The sequence below is a fragment of the Chaetodon auriga genome, chromosome 19 (assembly GCF_051107435.1).
Source record: "Chaetodon auriga isolate fChaAug3 chromosome 19, fChaAug3.hap1, whole genome shotgun sequence".
NCBI classification, from domain to species: domain Eukaryota; kingdom Metazoa; phylum Chordata; class Actinopteri; order Chaetodontiformes; family Chaetodontidae; genus Chaetodon; species Chaetodon auriga.
This window is the reverse complement of record NC_135092.1, coordinates 14,181,074-14,200,563: the sequence shown is the minus strand read 5'-3', so window position 1 is coordinate 14,200,563 and position 19,490 is coordinate 14,181,074. Positions and strand designations below refer to the sequence as shown.

The 19,490-nt window shown below is 42.2% G+C and overlaps 2 protein-coding genes across 7 annotated transcripts; one reads left to right on the top strand and one right to left on the bottom strand.

The window, feature by feature from the left end:
* Window positions 1–791: 791 nt before the first annotated feature.
* On the bottom strand, window positions 792–13,484 carry traf2b (Tnf receptor-associated factor 2b). Of its 3 annotated transcripts, none has more exons than XM_076757681.1 (11): window positions 13,346–13,484; window positions 8,380–8,582; window positions 7,348–7,426; window positions 7,020–7,118; window positions 4,724–4,885; window positions 4,552–4,626; window positions 4,065–4,139; window positions 3,055–3,279; window positions 2,658–2,961; window positions 2,255–2,403; window positions 792–2,159 (listed from the first exon to the last, which is right to left on the bottom strand). In XM_076757681.1, exons 2-11 carry the CDS (start codon window positions 8,553–8,555, stop codon window positions 1,941–1,943), a joined length of 1,563 nt encoding a protein of 520 aa, XP_076613796.1. In that variant the 5' UTR covers window positions 8,556–8,582; window positions 13,346–13,484; the 3' UTR covers window positions 792–1,940. The 3 variants fall into 3 exon arrangements, with proteins under 3 accessions (XP_076613796.1, XP_076613797.1, XP_076613798.1); XM_076757682.1 differs by lacking the exon at window positions 13,346–13,484 and adding an exon at window positions 12,920–12,944; XM_076757683.1 differs by lacking the exon at window positions 13,346–13,484 and having other exon boundaries at window positions 8,380–12,563.
* On the top strand, window positions 5,662–19,169 carry coq4 (coenzyme Q4 homolog (S. cerevisiae)). Of its 4 annotated transcripts, none has more exons than XM_076757687.1 (7): window positions 5,662–5,749; window positions 15,586–15,732; window positions 16,690–16,786; window positions 16,879–16,981; window positions 17,148–17,277; window positions 17,677–17,770; window positions 18,612–19,169. In XM_076757687.1, the coding sequence occupies exons 3-7, from the start codon at window positions 16,692–16,694 to the stop codon at window positions 18,793–18,795; spliced, it is 606 nt and encodes a 201-aa protein (XP_076613802.1). In that variant the 5' UTR covers window positions 5,662–5,749; window positions 15,586–15,732; window positions 16,690–16,691; the 3' UTR covers window positions 18,796–19,169. The 4 variants fall into 4 exon arrangements, with proteins under 4 accessions (XP_076613802.1, XP_076613800.1, XP_076613799.1 ...); XM_076757685.1 differs by lacking the exon at window positions 5,662–5,749 and adding an exon at window positions 13,567–13,689; XM_076757684.1 differs by lacking the exon at window positions 5,662–5,749 and adding an exon at window positions 13,567–13,689 and having other exon boundaries at window positions 15,583–15,732.
* The last annotated feature ends 321 nt before the right edge of the window (window positions 19,170–19,490 follow it).

The window sequence follows — 19,490 nt, the reverse complement described above, 5'->3', positions numbered from 1 at the left end:
ATTTTCAAGCCATCTGTGAACTTGAGGTAGAATATTGAGCAGCAGTGCTTTGAACAGCCTGCAGAACGTGACACTTCACTGCAACAACCTACTATTCTACTTCCCAAGAGACGTAACTAAAAAAACAAGGTGCAACAGAGGCCTGATACAGAGTCAACAGTGAGTCAAAATCCAAAAACACTGACCCATCATGCAACCAATTGCGCAGGAGCACACATATTGAGACTCCATGACCATGTCTCAGTTTGTAATGCAGACTCTTGTTGGATTTCCCCATGATGGTGGGTTTTTTTTTAAACTCTGATGTCTTGGGGCACATTTTGAAACAAAGCGAAGGAAGCAACAGTTCATTATTTCCACATTTGTGTCAACAGCAACACCACAAACCGAGTTAACCGACAGCCAGACAAACTCTTTTGTGACTCATCAGTCTGGCTGTGTGGTTGTTATTTCCTTCAGATGTTGCAAACAGTTGCTGCAGCCAGTTGGTGAACTGGGTCGTTACTGATGAACACATTGCTGCGTTGGAGAAAGCACCAAAGAATATCACACACCATTAAACCGTATAAAATCACCTACGGTGGCCCACAGGGAAAGGTTGCCACGTTCACACGTTCCCATTTTTCACCTTATATCACCTGTGATGCTGATCCTCACTGGATAACAGAATCAGTGTGTAGTGTAGATATCATATAGCAGCTCATTTGTAAAAAAAATAAATAAATAATAATAATAATATCCTTAAACAGGCAGTATTAAAACATATAAATAATGACTTCTTGGATAGACTTCACGGACTGATGTGTGTTAACATTTTAATGTGATCATCAAGGTGCTGTGAACATATAAATTCCAAGTATCCCAATAATATCCAGTAAGCACTTATAATTCTATAGCCCAATACCACAAACTTAAAACACAGGGCTTCACTTCTGTTTCACACATAATAAACATCCAAAGAAAATTTAGGAAGCATGTTATACATGTATAATCAAAAAATCCACCAAAGTGTTATTAGTCAAAAGGAAAGTATTACTATAAATAATCTCTAAAGAATTCATATAGGGATGTGGATATAATATAGAGTGAATATCAGTTACTGGGCTTTCAAGTTATTACTAGGACTGAGTTAAGCATGAAGTATGAGGGTGTTTTTCTGCATTAGTAACTTGCTATAAACTAACCTCCAGTCTTGTAATGGCAGTCTATTTGAGGCGCTCTCACTCTTTGACTTAGTTTTGGGCTGACAGGTTTACAGCTGCATGTTAATATTCGTTTGCTGCTCTGCTCTGTGTTATAGATAACTAATGAAATGAATGAAAGTACTGGTGTTAATCGACCTGTTTTATTAGAACTGCTGCGTCTGGAGTGTTAGAATTATTAAGGTATGTATATACTGTATATATAAAGAAGGTATTTGATACAAATAGTTGTAATATTTAAGTTAGACCATTTCATCTGAATGCCAAGAGGGTCACATTAGAATGACGGGAGATCTTGAACTCAGCAGCTCTTAATGTTACTAAAACCCAGAGCTCTTACTGTGCAAACAGCAGCTGACGGCTTTATATTTCTGCGTACGTGAGCTCGGCGCTGCCAGAAGTCTTGAATATAAAAGACGCGAGCAAAGTAACAGAAACAGCTAAGCTTAGATAAAGCGTGGGTGTGACATGGCAGTGGCTCCATCCACTGGCTCTTATAAGTCAGATTCATTTATTCACTAAATATGGATTTCCATAATCATTCCAGAGCCACCACCACGATTGTTACTGTACACACCCTTGTATATCAGTCATAATGCGACACTCTCAACACATCTTGATGGCTTTCTTATAGGGTAGATATGATATAATCATATGTATTAATATATATTTATATATTATATAATCATTGTTGGTTTGTCTGGTTGTTGCTTCGGTGTAACTTCCACAGTCCACACCCTATAAGCCTGTAAGGTCGACAATGGCTTTGATGAATATCGTATCATCTCTCAGATACGGGCTCTTGCCGGCCAATTTAGCCAGCGGACAGAAGAGCGGGCAGCCGCTGGCGATGTTCATCTCGCTGATGGGCTGCTGAAAGGAGGTGGAGGTGACATCCGGGCGGAAAGCATCAATAATGTGCTCCCTGTTGTTCTGATCCAAGAGCATCAGAGTCACCTGGGGGAGGAGGAGGAGAGGGGGACACCGGTTTGTTTTGTGCTGTTCGCTGAGGGTTGAAATGGGAGGAGAGGATCCTTTACAAGTCTTCCTACCTTCTGGCTGAACGGCCACTTGAGCAGCGCGTCGCACTTGCCCCTCATGACGACGAAGAACAGCGAAAGGTGCGTTCCTCGCCCCGTCCCGTCGCCGTTCAAATACAGCCTCAGACACATTTTGTATCCGTATTTGCTGGAGTAAAACGCTGCGAGCAAGAGAAAGAGGAGCCCAGGATGTAAACAGAGCCTAAAAACCGTCATGTGAGAGCAGGAGCGACGTGCTCTCCCTGAAGGACAAGAGTGCAGCCAAGTGGAGTTCCCCTCTGCCACATGCCAAGAGTTAAGCTCATACAAACCACATGATCTCAGCTCGCTCCAATTCAAAAATAACCTTTTAGCACATTAGAAAGAGAGGAGCTTTGAAATGCATGATGGGTGGTGATTGTGTCTTTCATCTCACCTGGAGAGAACATTGCAGGTGTTCGACCGGCCACAGCATCCTGTCTGCGACGCGAGAATTCGGAGATTTTCCACACGAATATCCCATCGTAGGTGCAGAACTGGAGCTCTCGCACCATCTGTTCAGTTTCTGACAGCTGCAAGTCTCTCATTGTGACCGTCCGCTCTAGCTGTCGCACTTTATTGGAGAGGTTTTCGATTTTTTCCTGGTCTAAACGATGCTGATGTGAGAAGGCCTCCAGCGTAACTGAACTGCGCTCCACCTCTCGGTTCAGGACGCACACGATGTTTTCTAAAGCGATTACCTGTCCAGAAACAGCAACACGTGCATTTAGATCCTCGTTCAAAACCTTTCAACATGAGTGGTGAAGAACGCCTTCAGTCTATTTGAGACTCACCTTTTTTTCCAAGTCCACGGACTGCGCAGAGGCTGCAGCTCCAGCGCCCATATTGACTCCCTCCTCAGGAGCCCTGTACAGGCCCAGACCTGAGTCCTCCTGCCACTCCCCGGGACCAGCAGCGTCAGCACGCGTCCGAGCCATGGACAGCACCATGGGCAGCAGCAGACGCAAGTGCTCCATGGTGCTGCTGTGCTCATGGTCGCTGAGCTTCCCGTTCTCTATCTGGGAAACACAACAGAGCTCATTTAGCCAGTCGAACGGAAAACCTTCAAACTGCATGAATGGCCCACTTGACCGGCTGCAATGCTTGGTGGCGTTAGCTTTGAGGGTCGTAAAACTGTGTCCATCTGTTGCATTGATAAAAGCTTTCATAATTTATTTATTGTGAAGAAGAGCCAGAACAATAGAACCAACCAACCGATTGCTGGTTTTAAACTGAAATTTTTGATAAGGATCCCCTGAAAACCTGGTTTGAAACCATAACAATTATATTGACATTTATGACACTAAATATTTAACACTAAATAAGCAACAGCAGTTTAACAAAGACCCATCTAATCTGCTCCATCAGGACCGTGTGGGTGTCCTGGGAACATGAGCAAACAACCGCTGAACCATCATCAAATTTCAAACATTCAAAAGATGCTAAGCCCTGATTGGTACACGGAAGCGTGTAACATAACCTTTCTCGTAACTGAGCCTCGCCCATGTCAAACCAGCAAGACAAGCTCAGACGAAAAAAAAAACAGGCCAGTGAGAAATCATGCTAGAGGGCATGTAGCTTAGCTTAGCATAATGACTGGAAGCAGAAGGAAACAGCTAGCCTGGTTCTGTCCAAAAGTAAAAATGTTTTTACTGGGGATTTGGGGGAACACTGTTTCTAGTTTTAGAATTGATGGTAAGACTTATTTGCTTTGTTACCTTCTCGAGCTAGCTGCTCTTCTCTCTATGCTAAATAGAAAGTGACACAGTGAAAGCATTATATTTGATTAGATTACCATACATACCACAGATTTACAGCCCACTTCACTGAATGGACAGGCACTCTTTGACTTAGCACAAGACCTGCTGTGGTCACTGAACTGAAGACACAAAGAGCAAAAAAAAAGAAAGAAAAAGAGTTAGTGGACAAGCTCCAAAAGATTTCATCAGCCGAAACAGAGAAGTGAAAGTGAAGAGCGGGACTCTCAGTCAGAAAGAACCTAAGCGGTCAAAAAGGGAATTCTTAGGCACCTAAAGAAGCCTTTCACTGTCCAAGTAATCTATTACTGGAACTGACAGGCGTCTAATTTAACGTTACACTTTTTAGATATTTTATTCATTTAACTTGTATGTACTTTGCATAATAGTACTGTGTATAGAATTGTATATTTGGACGCACAGATGTTGCACCTTTGCTTAGGTTCACTACATCCTTTGTAGCTTTATTTTAAGACAGGGTGAAACATCCACATCGATATTTCTATGGAAAATTAAAGGAAAACTTGCAGGAACCTTTTCTCTCAGGATCTTCTTCTTGCCGCAGTCCTTGCATTGTAAGGGAAACTTCAGACAGATCTCATCATGGGCCTACAACACAACACGAAGGAGTGTAAGAACATTATTTTGGTTTCATGAATGCAGACAGACAGCAGTTGCTTTGTGCTCGATCATCTCTATCTCTCACCTTGATGTCTTTAAAGTTGAAGGTCATTTTGCAGTATTTACAGTTGAGCGTTCTCGCTTCACACTCCCTCTCATTATGTCGGTCCTTCTCCGTACGAAGGATTAAGGTTTGGCAGGCCTCGCACTGTATCCGCTCGAATTCACAGTGACCTTCATGCTGAGCCTAACAATGGAGGACAGATTACTTACTATTATTACTCCATTCATACATTCAGAGCAGGTGTGTTTGGTATTCATTGTGTTTTTTTAAGATAATATCAAAGAAAGACAGCTGTGCTTTTCACATCATATTTGTGTGATCACAGTGCCATTCAAACAGACAGATGATCAAAACAGGTCATACAAACGCTTCTGACTCTTTGGCAGCTTTTATGTAGAGATGACACACCTTTTTTATTTGGAAAAGAAATGTTCAAAACAAAAGCGTGTACACACATGTGCATGTAAGCATGTGCGGTACAAGGTGTGCCGACAGTTGAAATGTGGAAAGACAAGCTGCTCTTCATCTGATTACCTGACAAGGTGACAACAACAGGTAACGGCTCAGTGCACTTATTATGAAAGTGATATTCAATAATCAGGGTTATGTGATGAAGTAATTATCGATGTGATTATGATGTTTTTTTTCCTGCAACCAAATCAGGGAAAAAGATCGTGAAAACATAAATAATATACTAAAAAAGTGAGACAAGAAAGGAGCTTTGAGAGAGAACATCTGACCTTAAAACAAACAAAAAAAGAACCTCGATCAAAAAGGAAGTCTGAGGAAAAAAAAAAGCGAAAAACAGAAGCACAGAAATAAAAAATGGAAGTAAAACTACATATTACTGGAAAATGTGTCTGATTTAAAGCTGCAATCTTTAAAAAAAAAAAAACTAAACTAAAACTAAAATATCTATTTTTTGAAAAATAGCAAGAAATAAACGGGCGGGGCTCAACTGCGAGGCGGAGCTTATTGACCTGGAAGTCATTCTTTTCCTCAGTGGGTACCAACAGCACGCATGGAGCCACAGAGCAGGAACAGCAGGTAGGTTAGCCTGTTTCTCGCTTTGACTGCTCACTTTTCAGACATGTTTCACTGACAGACTTCGGACCGAATGACCAAACTAAATATAAATCATCTTTAACCGCCAAATCCCCGTCCTTACCACGCCACTCCGACGCCGTGTTTAGTCGGTTTTTCCAGCTTCGTAAGACCTAGCTTTGGGTGTGTGTGGCTAGCTAACGGCAGCGCGGATATTTCCACAGTGACTAAGACGGCAGCCCACAACTGTTCACACAAACATGTGGGTGTATCACACAGCAGAAAAATCATTCCTGGAACGCCGCAATGAAGCCGGAACACACTTTTATCCCATGGTTGTATAGAGCAAGCGCATGTTCCCAAAGGGAAGATTTACCAGCGAGCTATCGAGTCAGAACCCCATTTGCAGAGCATGCAAAGCCATTTCCAGAGCCGCCTCATTTAAGAACACTTCCTGCCCTCACTTGACTTCAACATTTCCTGTGTATCTCTCTGAGCTTCATGACGTTAGTCAAGTAAAACCACAAACAGAAAAGAAGCACTACAAACATCCTCTGCAAAGAATTAGCGCCAGGAAGTCTCTTTAATAAACAAACTTGCCCCCACACGGTGTTATTTACAGCAGAAACAAAACTCAGACGAACTAGTAGACAGATGACACTCATTCAAATACAAGAACACAAACAGCTTTTATGGTTCTGGCGGGGCTTTTTACGCGACTACACTAACCACAGTCTGTCTGAGGGACACGGTTCATTGTCTAAACCTGCTCCTGTTTTATGTCTAACAGCCGGTCTAAATTCAGCTGTTCCCTTGTGAACCTCTGAAACCTACATCTAAAAAAAAAAAAGCTGTTTCCTTATCATGTAATGGTCAGCTAACCCTAATCTTGAGTTAAATAGCCTTTTATGTCCTGGTACTTTCCCACTGGTTTGCTGTTGTTAGCTGAGTGGGTAGTGGAGGGACTTTCCAGACTGGATGTTTAGTTTCACTTCCTGTTTCTCTGCTTCTGCTGCTGCTGCTGCTGCTGCTGCTTTACGCGGGTACATGTCATTCAACCACATTGTTCCGCTGTAATGTGAGATGAAGGCTCGAGATGTGACCCAGAGTACGGGTTGGTATACTCTGTGTGTGTACTTGGGCTTAGAAAGATTAAAAACATACTGACAATACTGGTTTGGGTGTGGTAAACTGATACTTGGGTTAACAAGAGACATGCAGGGACAAACACTCATGTACAAAGCATATCCAACAGTTAAATTTAATACTTCACCTCATACTCCTTTATCGAGCCTGTCCAATTACAGCCCTGGTTCAAACACCTGGCAGGCAGACTTGCTATTTCTCGACCTGCAGCATTGTCTGGAAATGCCTGGTAGGGGGGCAAAGAACACAGCTCAGTGAACTCATCAAGCCACTAATTATAATAGCAATGAGACATAAAAGGTTACATTGTATGAGTCTGTGGTGAAGGAAACTCCCGTCAGACTGTAGTCATACATTTTCCTTTGAATGGTGGGAGTGAGGAATGGTGTAGATTACAAGGGAGGTGTCTCATGAAGTAACAATGTTGGCTGAAATTTACATACTTTAAAACTTACCTCATTACTATTTAGAATGGAAATAGGTTCCTCATATATCTCCTCTTGGCGGCAGGCTTCACAAGGCTTTGGCCCAGAACTGCCAAACAAAACAGGTTTTTACTTCACTGTAAAAAAAAAATACTGGTTGGTGCTAATAGTCAGCAACCATTTCCTGCTGACCTGTGTGGACATGCAGCTCAAGGAGCTGAATCATTAATCAATACGGCAGAAGTGAAAGAAGCTTGTAGTGCTGTACAAATGCTGCAGTTTGCAACCTTGTTAAGGTGTGGGAAAACCATGACAGAGATTTACTGGCTTTTACGAGGTTAAGGACAAACAGATGAATCTCACACACTCACACACACACACACACACACACACACACACACACACACAAATAGTAATGATGAACTTATCAGTAGAGCACGATGAATTCTAATATACAGGCAGTAGTGGTTTTCAAACAGGTCATGTGACATGACCTTTCAAAACATCAATTTCACATGTGGTTTTGTATAAAGGTTAACTACATGTGAAAGAGCGTGCAATGAGATTCACATGACACACATACACGTGGCTTTCAGACCACGCACATGTCCCATGTGAAAGCACAAACTTCACGACTGCTTCTCGCTGTTGTGTGAATGGTGGGAGATCAAGTTGTATAGTTGTTAAAATGACTGCATTTCCTGTATTGTTACTTTATGTTTAATGATACTGTCACAGTATCACTGTACATAAGGTTATCCATCAATGTATTTGTAATGAATTCATGAACAAACAGCGAGTCAGTGAAAAAGGAGTGGGAAAAAAGCAATGGACACCTTTAGAATGAGTCAGCATGGTCAGATGCTTGTGATTCACTGACTTCAGTCTGTGAAGGATGAGTCTACATAACATAACTGATCTCGGGTGCAAAAAAATCCCCAGAGGCGAGCAGAGATAAGAACACAGGATGTGCTGAAGCATGTCCGATAGGAGGGTAAGCCTTAGGGGGGAAGGAATTTGCATTTCACAGGGTTGTGGGTGGTCTTAGGACCTTTAGTCTACCTGGTGAGCTGTTTGAAGCAGTGTACACAGAAGCGGTGGCCGCACTGAGCCTGGACAGGCTTCCTCAGGACCTGGAGACACTGCTGACATTTGTATTTATTCTCCATGGGCACTGACAGCACACTGAGGGGGATCCCTGGTAAAGAGTTGGAACAGACCAACGAAATGCGAGCCATTCTTCTCCATCAACCTGGCGCAATAGCCTGTGAATGAATGCCACACATGACAGCAGTTAACAACCAAACAAGACATGTGCAGCACATCAGACACGTTGTTTTGTGCCTCCCCTGACGTTACTTGTGATACTTTATGAGCACTTCCAGTGGGTACAAGTCCAACATCCAGCATGTCAGTTACACCTATTGGAAGTGTTACCATCACACCATGTGAAATGCAGTAGTTGTCCTGAAAGCGCAATTAAAAGCAACATCCTTCCAAGCCCTTAAGCAAATACTTCTGCGGTGACAGTGTAAGGTTGACTCATCACTGTGAAACTTTGGAGATCTGCCATCTTAACCTTACTGAGCTTGGTTGCTGCAGCACAAAACATGTTTTATGTGTCACAGGCAAATGACGTAGAAATGTTGAAATAAATTGCAATGGTGGTGATACTATATATGCAAACACCAAATGGTTTTGCATAGGATTCAAAAAGATGTAAAACCTTTGAGGCTACAATGGTACATGGCCAAATGGCGTGCCTTTCCAAAGAGCTCGCCTTATCTCCAAAGCCAGTATGAGCTGCATGCAAATTCCTTTCAGTTGTCTTGTACCAACGAAAGAAAATGCTGATCGATCACAAAACAGATATACTAGTGACAGATTTGTCTTAGAGTGCAAACATGGCACTTAGAGTGCAAACATGGCACGTACAGCAGAAGTATACTGATGGACAGAGAGCTATCCCGATGTCTGTGTCACTTCAGAGGGAATGGAAGAAGTTTTCACCAATCCAATATTTTATCCTAAAAACTTATGAACACTCCCAAAATCCACCCATCCAGAAACGGGTTCATTAATTGTTAACTTCGAGTCTATCAAAAAGAACTGTGATCTGGCGAAGCTAAAAGAAACACAACAGATCAGCATGGCCACCACTTGTTACTGTTCAGGAGATACAGGTCAAAACATGACACTGATGGTACCAGCAACACCACGTGTCCAATCTCTGAGGTTTACTCTTGACCAACGATGGAGATTTTAAAAAAACCCTCCAATCTTCCAAAAGTTGTTGCTCGAGGATTCTGGTATACCACTGTGGCACTAAAGGCAAATGGTCTCAAGCTACATGCTACATTTGCACTCATGTAGGTTTGAAATATGTGTTCCATTTACTGCTCAAAAGATGGCCTTTATTAAAGAACAGCTGCATACGGCCAATAATCGTCCTCGTGCTGCCATCTAGTGGTCGCTGCATGCTCTACCCACAACATATAGACATGATGAAACACGATGCACAATGGATAAAAGTTGGATGTGGTCAACAGCGTTTTTCAATAAACTTGATGTGTGTGGCATCTGTGCTTTACATAAAGCAAAAGTTAAGATGCAACAATTTAAAGCTCCTACGTTTATGATTTCGAATATTCCTTCCTTCTGTGCCATCTGGTGGAGGAATCAAGAAGGTCCCAAGAGTCTACAGGCTCATCCATTCCAATTAAACAACGCACTGCCTCAATGACGCAAAGTGCCAGGAGGAACTCTTGTGCGTTTTATGGTAGAAAGGCATTGCTACGCTGACCTCTATGGGTATAATACGACTGAAAGGTCCACAAATGGTGTAAAAGTCCACTTTGTTGTTTGTTGCTTTGTCGACCGCACCAATGAGTCAAAGTGGCAGGAGCAGCAGGACTTTCCGCTTCCATGTCAAACTTATTTCCATATCAGCAACAACAAAAAACAATGACTGGGGAGGCAAGATATGTGCCAGCTGCTTCCTACTCGCAAACAATGCCAGTACTGTTCATCAGGTTAAGCTGGAGGTATCATATTGTCACCCCCCGCAGTCTGCTGCATTGAGCGCAGTACCAACGTTTTGGTTGACATACACTTGTTTCTTAGACGCCTTCGCGAAAAATCCTTCTTTTCAAAATGCCTGTTCTATGAATTCTTAATCTGTTAGTAGCGCATGATTTATTGTTGAAAATTTCCCTGATGCGAAAATGAGTGGGGAGTGTTTTTCCAATATGAGATGTCCTCAAATAATGACATTAACAACACACCCACAGCAAGTACTCCTTCAGTAAATATGCACACAGCTGTTTGTTGCATGACTCTAAATGGGTTTGGTTTAACAAACAGCTGCAGAAAATGGCATGCTGTGCTTGTTCATGCAAGTGTAGCACATCAACATATACTGCATAGTTAATGTGAAGTGTCTCAGGGAACTCTGCATTAAGACTACGAACATTGCAGCTTTGCTTGTCATGAAGGTATAATCTTTGACATCTGTCTGCAGTTGGCTTAAGGCTTATCAGAGGTAGTTTATCTGGTTTGAATTCTCTACAGTCCAAAAGGTAAAAGGCTTTGAGCAGGGTTGTCTCCACCTAGTAATTTGCCTGAGTCAAAGCATGTCTGAGAACAGCTCAGCTACACCCATTAATTAAAATGCATTATGCAGCTTTCAAGCAGTTCATGCACTTTCAAGCTACCTAAACCAAAGATTTCAAGACTCTCAAAGCCTTGATCAGGACACCTAAACTGTTACTAGCAATGCAATTGTGAAAAATAAAGGTTATGGAAATTCTTTACACCCACAGCAGTCAATGTATATTGTGGTTACAAAACACACTTCATCCTAAACACGCTGACTGGGAGAGTGTATTGAAACTGACATCAGCTTTTGCTGATTGTGAGGGGTAAGTGGACTTTTTGTTGACGTGGCTTAATTTAAGAAACATTTCAGACACAGGAACTCTGGGTAGGGAAGTGAGATTAAAGGTGGCCTGCTGAATTGAAACTTAAAAAAAAAAAAAACAATTAACTAGTAAATTCCAAGGTCAGTCTGCCACACAAATTCATTTCAGTATGAAACTGAAACCTATAAAAACAAGAGCACCTTTCCATCTCATTTTCATAGTGATCCTCACAGAATGAGTTATGGTGAAAACCTCATGATCAGAAGACTAATAGCTGGAGCTCATCATGAGACTTAAATTGTCATAACTGAACACATGACCAGTAATTCATTCACAGCCGTTAGGAATAAACTACAAACACTCTAATCTTTTCAGTAACATTCACACTCCCTGGCATCTTTTCTAGTTCGTTCAACAAGCATTTAGAGCAGTTGTGTCCAGATAAGGCTATCAGCTGAATTTCAACTTTTAACATGACGTTACAGACATTTTAGCTGTATTTGAATCCTATTTTGGCAAACTTTTAACCATTACTTACATTTTGTTCACCTTTACAACAACACTAAATAATGGTGAGAAATCATTTTTGCACCAGTTTGTCAAAATTTCACATTTTAAATTAACAGGTTTCCAAATCTTGAACTTCAGTGCCATGAGTTTTGGTTATCCTCAAGTGAATGTTCTTGAATAATGATAACTAATCATCCATGTTCCACCCAAGATTATCATCATATCAACCTCAGGCAGAACCCTGATGAAGGTGGTGAGTTTCATATTTCATTTCTTAAAAAAACCCAATGCTGCTTATCACATCATCAAATGTCACACACTAATTTCCTGCTATAATTCGCAGAAAGCTTGTTTGACACATCAGCACAGTCACTTTTGCTCTTACGAAACACGCAGTGGTGGATTTACTCTGTTCTTTCACAATCACTTCAAAGGTTTCAAACCTGCCCAGTTGGGACATAAAGTCACAAAACACTGCATGACACAAAAAGCAGCCTTTCTATGTACAATGAGGCAAGACCTGATAAACACAAGGATACACACAAACTGCTGTTTACTGTATGTATCCATGGAGACCATGAGAGGGTGGCAATTACAAAACCCAGTGAAAACAATTATTAAATCAGGCAGTGTCAAGTCAGAAAGCATATGCTGGCTGTCTGTGACAACACACCACACAGAGACCTGACTCTTTGTACTGAAAATGGGAGAAAAGGGAAGTCAAATAAAAGCAGACAAACACTGAGCACAAACTTTGAGGACTGAGCTGTGATGAAAAAGGTCAAGTTAAAAAAAAAAACAAAAAACAACTTGGATCTTGGACTGTATCCACACAATCATCTGGACTGACTGGATACACTTGTGGAAAGTTTACAATCATGTCTGTGACTGAAACACACCACCAACAGCTGCACTCTCAATCCAAACAAAGTCCTGAAAAATAAAGTACAACCAAACTATCCCTTCAGTCTCCACAGCCACTACTTGTTTTGTCTCAAACTGTCCCTGGTTGCTTTAGAAAGCTAGCAGCTATGTGAAGTCAGGACAAGGACGCTCTGCTCCCTGAATGCTCGCCTCCATCCCATCGCCATGTTCTCGGTCAGTATTTCTCTCTCCAGACTCTGAAGCCCCCTGCTACAATCTACTGAGTGCCAGGCAAACTCTTTACTCACCGAACTTGCAAAAGTCCCAGTTCAAGATATACTCGCAAACCAAACCTACCACAGTATTTCATAGTAATGCTACATTACACGCCCTCCCACGTCAGCAGTCAGAGTATAAAAAGCCTCATGGGAGCTCACTTCTTCACTGAGTCAACAGCTTACACGTTACCTCGTGCTTAGTTACGATCTACCTCTATGCCAACGCATAACTTATGCATTTTTACTTTTTTTTGTCATTTGAGTCATCGGCTAAAACAACTAATGGTGTCACCACTTTACTTCTTGTTAGCTACACAACTTTAGGCAGCTAGTTAAATCCTATATTAGGCAGTGTTTGACAGACCTATTACTCTGACTTTAGCGAGTTCATTGCTCAGTTAGCTAAGTGCTAAGCTAACCACTTGGCGAGAAGAAACACCAGCTCAGCCAACTAACCTTGGCGTCCTGGTTTTGCCACTACCGACAGCCAGAAAACGGAACTGTTTGTCCGTTTACGCCTGAGAAGGGCAGCTCAACCTTTAGCTGTGTTTACAATTTCGTTGCTATATGCCCTTCATTTTTCGAAAAAAGGCATCTGACGAGAACGGAGTCACACTGTCATTACTCTCCGCAGTGCGTTTAGTTTTCCTGACAGACCCCGCCCCTCCATCCGGGCTGCCTCTGACTTTAAAGCTAGTGACTACGGAACTACGCATGCGCACTAGCGTCAACAATGTGGCTGCACTCAAGTAGATCTTTCCACCGGCTGAATTTGCGACGGTGCGTTTTGAGCTCGAAAGGTAATTTACGTGCTTAAAAACGGGGGTCCTGCGCTATTTGAAAAAGCTATAAGCTACCACCACTACTACTACTACTTTTTTATAAAATATTTCCAGCTAGATGTAAGTTATCGTTGATAACGTTGAAATTAAACAATGTCGAAGACTAGCTCCCAGAATAACTTAGCTGATGAAGGCACAGAGTAACGTTACACTGACCTGCACCTCAGCTATCGTTTGTTGCTAAGGCTAATTAGTGAGCTGAAATTAGATAGATGTCAGTAATGTCAGTATATCATATATGTTATATCAGTAATAAGCCACATAGTCACTTAAAATTATGAGCTTTTAAATGTCTTGTAGGCAGTAACTCAAATTAACTACGTTTTTTTTTTTAACATAAAGTATACAGGTTGCACCAATGAGCGTCTTACCTTAGTAGTAAAGAAAATGAAAGCAGTCACGTGTATGTTCATGTATTGTACATGTATGAGTGCATAATCAGATGTGTTTTGAGACAGCAGCTGCAGGGACCTGGTTTTCTCCAGACAGCTGAGACAGTCATGGCATCAGAAAGCGATTACAGCTCAGTGGGCTTGATTTAAATGATGTGAAAGGCATCCAGAATCTACCTGTGCTGTAGTCTCCTCTGCATTACCTTAATGCCCCATGCTCTGCTGATATAACAGTATCCCATTCACACCACCTGGGAATCTGGTCTCTGGACGAGACAAACACCTCTTAACGTTTCTCAGTTTGTGCATTCTCGTTTCCTTTCCTCGCCTCCTCTCCTCACGTCCTAGCAGATCCCAAGATGCAAGAGGAGGTGGTAAGGATGAGTCGAGGCAAAGCGAGACATCCTTGCTTTGGGGCCATTATTTTAAAGCAACACCAGTTACATATGACGTGTGGCACAGCTGCATCATCATCATCATTATAATCCACTGCTGTATTTTATGATCTATGTCAGATGAACATAACAGTGTTCATGACACCTTACTGTATATATTTACTTTTAATCAATTCACAATGTGGCATAATGTGACAAAACTATATAGATGCCATCCATTTTTATTTCTTTAGCTAACACTCGCACACACACATTATTGTGTGAAGCACCGACAATGTTTGCATGAGAAGTAATATACAAATCAAGAGTGACTCTCCTCTTTATCAGGAACGTAACCTGATAAGAGGGAGCGTATCACCATCAGTTCCTGTTAGAAATGTCAAAGTGAAACTGATCTCAGATGTTCCCTGCAGCTCTCATTGCAACTGTCGTCACTGGTCTGTACTTCAGCAGACAGATTAATGGACAGCTGACTTCAATATAACAACATGAAGTACAGCAAATAAGTGCTAAATGCAAGAGAATGGCCTTGTTGATATAATAATTTTGCTTGAGCAGTTGAATCGAGTGTAGCCTACATTGAGCAATAAAGACATGAGTAATATCAAGGTGAAATGTCATGAAGGAGTGTGAGTGTAGGAGTACAGTGTGGGGCCAGAAAGTCAAGGAAGGGGAAGGGAGGGGAACATCCTTTTGGAGGAAGACACGAAAACAAAGCAAAAAGGCCTGTAAATGAGGCGAATGCAGAGGAGACGCGTCACTGCAGGCCAGACACAAGTTGTTTTTCGAGTGAATGGAGGTGACAGGTGCCTGTGGACTGTCAGGAAATGCTTAATCAGCCCATAAGCATAACATATGACTCAAAGCAACCTATCCTGTTATGACTTTTTACTTTGTAAGAGTGGTCCTAATATTCTTGTAGGATACTATATACATATATATAGTATAGTATATACATCATTCTCAATAAGCTGTTGAATTGATACGGTTATATGAGCGCAGTAAAACACATATCAACTGCAATTTGTGTAAAAGTTTCTAATGTTGCTCCACCTTTGGATCAGCAGTGTGTGTCCACCAGCTGCACAGCAGAGGGTTTACAGACAGCTGCTATGATGGCCTGTATCCTGGACACATTCAAACCACTCCTATCCAGAAATCCCTGTTGGCCATCGGGTCAGGTGTGGCCGCATTACAGGATCCTTACAGATATGGTGAGACTCACACGCATCAATATGGAGCTCAGGCTGCATTCACTCTTACTGTTTCTGCTGGTCTTTCTTTCTGTCCTCCACACGTAGCAGCACAGGCTATGTAAGGCTAAGAAAGAGGAGAGGAATGTGTTTGGCACGTTGTTGCTTATGACATTCGACAAGTATGTTCTGTATGGTGATTGTACCACAGTCAGTCAGCTGGTCTGTATCCTCGGCATGCCTCCTACACTTGGAAAATGTGTCATCCTGTTTATTGTTTTTCAGTATAATGAAACCGACTGTAGGGACTGTATCTGATGTTCTGTTCTCATGCACTGTTCAAGTATCCATTCTCAGGCTTTTATTCTCTAGAGACCTCTGTTACTGTATAAGTTTTAAAAGGTGTTGGAAACAGATGAGAACACATACCCTGAAACTTTCATGGAGGAAGAGAGCACTAACACCTGGCGTGTGACATCTAGATTTTGAGACCACAGGTGTCTTTAAAGGGCGATTCCTAAGTTTTGGTGGATGCTTTATAAAAACAATACAACAATGATGTAATTTGATGAGATTTGACTGTTCTGCCCAGCTCATTTCAACTCCACACCCATACCCTTATAATGCAGAGTTTCTGTTAAACATTTCTAGTCTCCAAGCTCAAACCGAGATAACTCAAATGACATCACCAGACTTGACATTTTCAGACGTTTTCTCAGACTTGAAAAATCTCCTTCTGAGCCACAGACGACACTGAGCAGCTGTTTTCACAGGCCGAGTAATACTCCCTGTGATGATTTAACTTGACTAAAATGCATCAAGTGCTCCTTTAAATCAAGTATCTGTACCTCTAAGCTGTATTACATGCACTGTTTCAGGGCAAACTGCACAAATCGAAGCCATGAAATGCACATTATCAGTGTAAAAATCGTTCTGTTGTACATTTAATACCATTTAATTGCATGAAACTCCCTGCAGACATGGTAGCGGTGCTCGGGGAGACGACGGGACACTTAGCATTGATAAATCTGAGGAACAGGATGAGAAACGATCCTGAAGGCCTCGCTATCCTAACGTGAGTCCCTGTAACCCTCTGCAGTAACTAATATTCAGATTTAGTTCTTGAAATTTGATGTTGTCTCACTTGTTACTGACCCATTTTTGCAGAGAAAGGCCCAGGATCCGCCTGTCCACGCTTGATCTGGACAAGATGGCGTCCCTGCCCGACGGGTCTTTTGGGAGAGAATACCTCCGTTTTCTGGAGGATAACGTGAGTGTTCACTAATGTTTGGTAAAAATCCTTACAGAGAAAGTTTTGTACTTGTTTTACATTTGTCAACCCTGATTTTGTCAAGGGGAGCACATTTCCCCAGAACTCCCTCCTTTTAAGTTTCTCTTTCATCTTCACTCATGTGTTCACTTTCCTTATGCGTCAGGACGTGACCCCCGACTCAAGGACAGAGGTGAAGTTTGTGGACAGCGAGGAGCTAGCTTACATCATGCAGAGGTACCGAGAGGTCCACGATTTGATGCACACCTTGCTGGGGATGCCCACCAACATGCTGGGTGAGTCGAAATCAGTCATTACATTTCAGACCATTACCGTCCTGCACACATGTTGCTGCAAAATCAAATGGGATTATTTATAGGAGTTTGATAACCAAACAGTTTTTCATAGTACAATGAATCGTTAATGATGTGGTTCGGTCATCTGAAGGGATCACCTGGAGCAGAGACGTTTGACTTGTCCTCTCCAAAGCTGTTTTTTTGCTGATAACATTCTAGTGGGTGGATTCTGTCTCTCTATGAACTGAAAGGATGTTTGGCAATAGGGGTTTCATGACAGACGTTGATGTTGACACACCAGAACATTGACCCACTTCTGGTTTTCTCTTCTCCTTTCATCTTGAATAATCTGGATATTTCCCCCTTCCTCTCTCTCTCTGTGCCTCCTGCTGCTTTCAGGTGAGGTAGCGGTGAAATGTTTCGAAGCCGCTCAGACTGGGCTGCCCATGTGTGCTCTTGGAGCCGTGTTGGGGCCGCTTCGGCTGAATTCACGGTACAAGACCAGTGCTTTTTTACCGGGGTTTAGACTACAACACAGCACTGGACCACCAAGACATTGAAGCCATGTTTCTACCAAACACCTGGAAACCCACACCTGCATGTACCTAAACCTAGATCTGACACACTGTAACTGAACTGGACTGAACCAGACTGCTTGGTGGAGGCGTAGCTTTAGCAATATCTGTAGCATATCGAAATGAGTGACTCATTAAATTTTATTGCACTTGCATCACTTTCACTCGCTTCTGTTCACTCAAGGGAACGAACAGAACTGAGCGCTTGTTCTTAGAAAGATGTCAGAAACTTATAAAGAATGACCATCTCAATTTCCAAAAAGCCCAACCTGACAGATCCAGATGTCTTGTTTTGTCTGAGCAACGGTCCCGAATCACCAAATATTTGGTTTAAATACCACAGACAACTAAGAAAACCAGCTTGATCAATCAGCTAACCAGTTCAGCTCTGCGTTGCATGGGCCTACAAGTTTCTACCTTTAATCTGTACATGATAAATGAACATTATCACAGCAACGTGGTCTGCCAAATCATGTATCAGACAGAAATTCTTAACATTTCGTCATCATTCACTGGGATTTGTCCACCTCTATTGTGTAGTACCACAGAGGGATAGGAGGAAACACCCTGGTGACTCTATATCATTGAAGGAACAGATGGCTGTCTTTACCAGTAAATCATAAATCCTTCCTCATTCAGTAACTGACATTCCCTGTTGGTTGGGGAACTGGGCTGCGGCCTGTTAATTAGAAATCTAAAATGATCTTTTCATTGTTGGATTGTGCTGACACGTTCCTTCCTTCTGTCGCCTTCTCCCAGCCGTTTACAGTCACTGTTCACTTCCCTGGGTCCCTGGGCACTGAAGAACGGGTGGCGTTCCCGCTGTGTCCTCAGCGTCTTCTACGAGAGACGATGGGAGCAGAGCATCGAAGACCTCCGGCGAGAGCTCAACATAGAGCCGCCTCCTGTCATACTGAATGCCACCAACAAGAGGAGTGCCTGAGGAAGACGGAAAAAGAATAAATCAGAGGTCATGGGACAGTAGATTTTTTTAATAGCGGACAAACCAGAAATATTTGAAGTGTGACGCTGTGGAGTTTTTCTGAGAGCAGGATGTTATTGCTTACTAAGGAAATGGGAAAGTCACACTTGGCAAACTTTGGCTTGTCCCTCCGTACATCCTCTACGTGTCTTTCTCAAATGTGAATCATTGAGTGAAGTAATTTCAGCTGACAAAATGTTCAAGTCTTAACGTGTCTGTGATGCTGCGCGTCACGCTCGGTGGCCATCTGCTGTTGTGAATGTGATAAGTGTGTATTTGTATCACAGACAAAACTGCTTTTTAAAATTATGTCTATTAGTAAATGCAAACCTGTATGCCGCTGTGGTATTTTGTCATTTGTTAAATGGGTATTTTTGTGACCGGTTTTCTAATTTAATACAGCTGTTAAATTACTGAGAAGTGGCACAACTGCAGATGCTCGATACTGACACTTGCGGGTGGGAAAATAGCAGATGGTAAGCTTTAAAAAAAACATGAGGGCAGCTGCTTCTGTTATCTTTTGGCTGAAAGTTATCACTGACTATATTCTGAATAAACATATGGCTTTCTTTTTCCTGTAACAAAGACGTCGACAGGAAGTCAGACTGAACTCCGACAGTGTGAGATAAAGACGACCGTTAGTTTTTCTCGCTAAA